This window comes from Pteropus alecto, unplaced genomic scaffold, assembly GCF_000325575.1.
Source record: "Pteropus alecto unplaced genomic scaffold, ASM32557v1 scaffold139, whole genome shotgun sequence".
Classification (NCBI taxonomy): domain Eukaryota; kingdom Metazoa; phylum Chordata; class Mammalia; order Chiroptera; family Pteropodidae; genus Pteropus; species Pteropus alecto.
The window spans coordinates 1396064-1399374 of record NW_006443567.1 but is presented as its reverse complement, the minus strand read 5'-3'; the positions used below and the strand labels follow the sequence as shown (position 1 = coordinate 1399374).

The following is a 3311-nucleotide window of genomic DNA, read 5'->3' as shown; positions in this document are numbered from 1 at the left end:
TGTTAGAATGACTAAGAAGTATTGAATGAATTTTAATTTTCTTTAATGTTTCAATTCCATTTTAATATTTAAGTTAAAATTATTTTTTTGCAAGTCACCATTGCAAAAAAGGAAAGACAACTTTTTCCAATTCTTTAGTCAATAGGTAATTTCCTACATGAATGAGATGGTGTCAAATGGTACACATTCATTCATTCAAAAAATTACATATTAATGCCTCAAGAAGAATTTGAGCAGGAATTCACCCGACAGAACTTGGAAAATACTCCACTGAGGCCCACTGAGCTGCCCTTGCCAAGGTGAAGGACAGGTAATTTGCCATGACTAATTGAAAAACATAAAGAACATTAATATGAAAAATGAAAGCATAATCCATGGTATAACAGGCAGTGAAACCATTCGCATAATTGATTAATCTTCAAGGTAACATGTTCTTTCTCTCAGAAATCTTTTTCTTTAGCCCAGTCTGTTTTAAAAGCCTGCTAAAGTGACATCACTTGAAAGGTCATGGAGCAGCTGTCGCTATCCTAGAGGTGCAGAGAATGATACTGGATGCTTGTAATTTGTGAAAATAATTATTAAAGAAAATATTTAGAGACCTTGGTGATGCTATATGCTCCATCTGGACATCCTAAGGCATAATATTATGAGACAATGATTGTAATATTAGTGGCTTTTAATTTGAAAATTAGTTGCAGGCTATCAGAGAACCTAGAATTTAATCTTAGCTCCGCCGCTTACTAGCTATGTGAACTTGGACAAGTCACTTATCTCCAGGTGACATTCAGTTTCTTTATCAGTAAGATGGGGATAATAGGATCTCTGCTTATCTTGCAAGGTTGTGAAAAAAAAAACAAGAGAGTGCTGGTGAAAGCTTTTAAAGACTATAAAGATTAAACATAAGATAATTAGGAAAATCATGAATAGTTTATTTGTTCTTAGGTTAGATCATACTAGCTTATCAAAATGATAAGCTGATTGTTTTTATTTTTTGCTTTGAAATTTAGAAACAAATTTTATTCAAGATCTGAAATACAATTCCTCAAGTAGCAACTTCTCCAGAATACCGTGGCTACACAATAATGCATTGCCTCTATCATGTTAGAACCTGCATTAGACTCAAATACATAAACCATGAAACAAACCACCATCCTTCAACAATTTGAGCAAAGTTAGAATGCCTAAGGAACAACATAGATGGACTTGCAGAGGATGGGCTGTTTTACTTCAAGCATGATAAACAAGAGCACAAATGCATGGTTTTTTGGGTATATACATTAAGTTGAACAACTGGCAATAGGAATCAGGGCATTTTGTCATGTAGCATTAACACATAATTAGAAAATTGTGCAGTGTCAAACGGATAGAACCACCAGCATTCAAGCAATGTGGTCAACTAGGAAAGAAAATGTTCTACTTAAAGTTTCTTCTTTGTCTAATTACTGCATACACTGATAGCAACTTTAAAATGAGAAAAGGAGCTTGCACTCCTTTTATTTTCTGCTTAAAACAACACAAAATAAACTGAAACATAAGCCGTTATACATTAACAATTATAAAGAACAAGTCATACAAGACAAAGACTAAGAGCAAAAAGAGTGTTTATAGATACCAGACATAACAATGAGAGGGTCAGTAGACCCTCACAGGGCTTTGAGGCGGTACTCAACGGAAGCCACTTTGTAATCACTGGTAGTAAACAGAGATGCAGCGTTCTTTACCAGATACTGCAGGAAATCATGTAAGTAGCCCAACGATAATGCAAGGCTCTTCTCATCAAGGGACATATATGCCAACGTTGCTCCGATTTTTACGAATAATCTCAGTAGGTGTGGCGCTCCATAAACCTGGGTCATCAGCGCATCTGGGTGAGCCATGCGGATTTCGGCATACTGGGGCCTCTCAAAAACAGCAAGATAAATTATTCTTTTATTCCTGCCACGACATCATCCACTGCATATTTCATATTATCGACATTTGCTTGTGATTTCTTGTAATTTGCATACTCTTCCAGAATTGCATCGATATTTTTCTTAGCAGGGAGTTGAAACAGCTGCTTCTGCCTGGTAACTAAATCCGAGTCCTCAACAAGCCATGGTTTTAGCTCGTCAGGAATATTCACTTTAACTTCCACACTATTGTTTAAAGCCTCCTTGTTTTCAACAGTGGGGTCAGCCTGGGCCCTTTTCTTCCGAAGTGCGTGCAGTGGCCGAGGGGCTTCACTGGTACTGCCGCCATCTCCGTTTCCGGGAGTTTTCTGTTTATTCTTCCTTGTCTTCCTCACAGATCCTGAAGCGGGGTTCTCTGAGGAGCGATCCTCCCATCTGCCTGGAGGGGCCGGATCCAGATTCCTCTGCTGTGGACCAGCGGTCTTCCTTCCGGAGGAGGCTCCTCTCATCTTACTTCTCTGCATATTGCTTCCAGTTGGTTTTTCGAAATTGTCTTCTACTGCAGATTGTTGTCCACGAGTTTGAGAACCCTGCTTTCTGGAACTCAGTCAACTCTTTTTTATTTCAACCAAGAGTCCTCTTCTTTCTTACTCTTCCAAGAACTAGCGTTTTCCCAGATTGAAACTTACAGATCGTCTAGGATGGTCTGGATATCTGAGGTGGGAGACACAACACAAGATTCTGTAATAAGGATCAGATCTTCTGATCCTTACTACACAGAAAACTTAGCTTTTCTGATACTGGCCTGAAACGAGAGTCCAGTTCTTTCCAGCAGCGGACGTGTGCTCACCGCCGCCGCTCCAACCGCCATATTAGTAAAGCCGGGTTTCCCCGGCAACTGATATCCATAGGCTGACACGTCACACTGGAGGCGGGCTTATGCCCCTCAGCCAATCACAGTCGTCCAAGTTTTAGACTGTTCCACTACCAAATGATTGGACAAGGCCCATCACATGAGCAATGACAGACACTTCGCCACAGATAATAAGCTGCTCGTTTTGCATATATTGTTCTTCTCGAAGCTCAAGACAGAATAGGGCAAATAGGGCACTTTATAATATGGAAGCCTTTGATCTTCTGAAGGCTTCCATATTATAAGGCTTCTATATTTTTACATTTGTAAAATGGGAATTGGTATCATAGTTGCATTGTTCTTGCATCCACGGAGACATATTGTTGTGTTGCCTATATTGTTGTGTTGCAAGGAGGACATAGTAGGATCTCAAGCAATGCTTACTGACTTAGTATTTCGTGGAAATACTAAGTTTGCTATGGGAGCTTCTGAAATGCTCGTTTTCCCTCATGGCTTTGGGGGATAAAATGTAGAAGAGGATACAGGATAGAATTGAGAAAACACAGTAG

At 39.4% G+C, this 3311-nt stretch overlaps 1 protein-coding gene across 1 annotated transcript; it reads right to left on the bottom strand.

Moving 5' to 3' along the window:
- Positions 1–1643: 1643 nt before the first annotated feature.
- On the bottom strand, positions 1644–2428 carry LOC102880552 (mortality factor 4-like protein 2). Its single transcript, XM_015598757.1, is given in 2 exon segments — positions 1644–1918; positions 1921–2428. Coding segments are annotated over 2 exon segments (768 nt in total). The 5' UTR covers positions 2414–2428.
- Between the last annotated feature and the right edge of the window lie 883 nt (positions 2429–3311).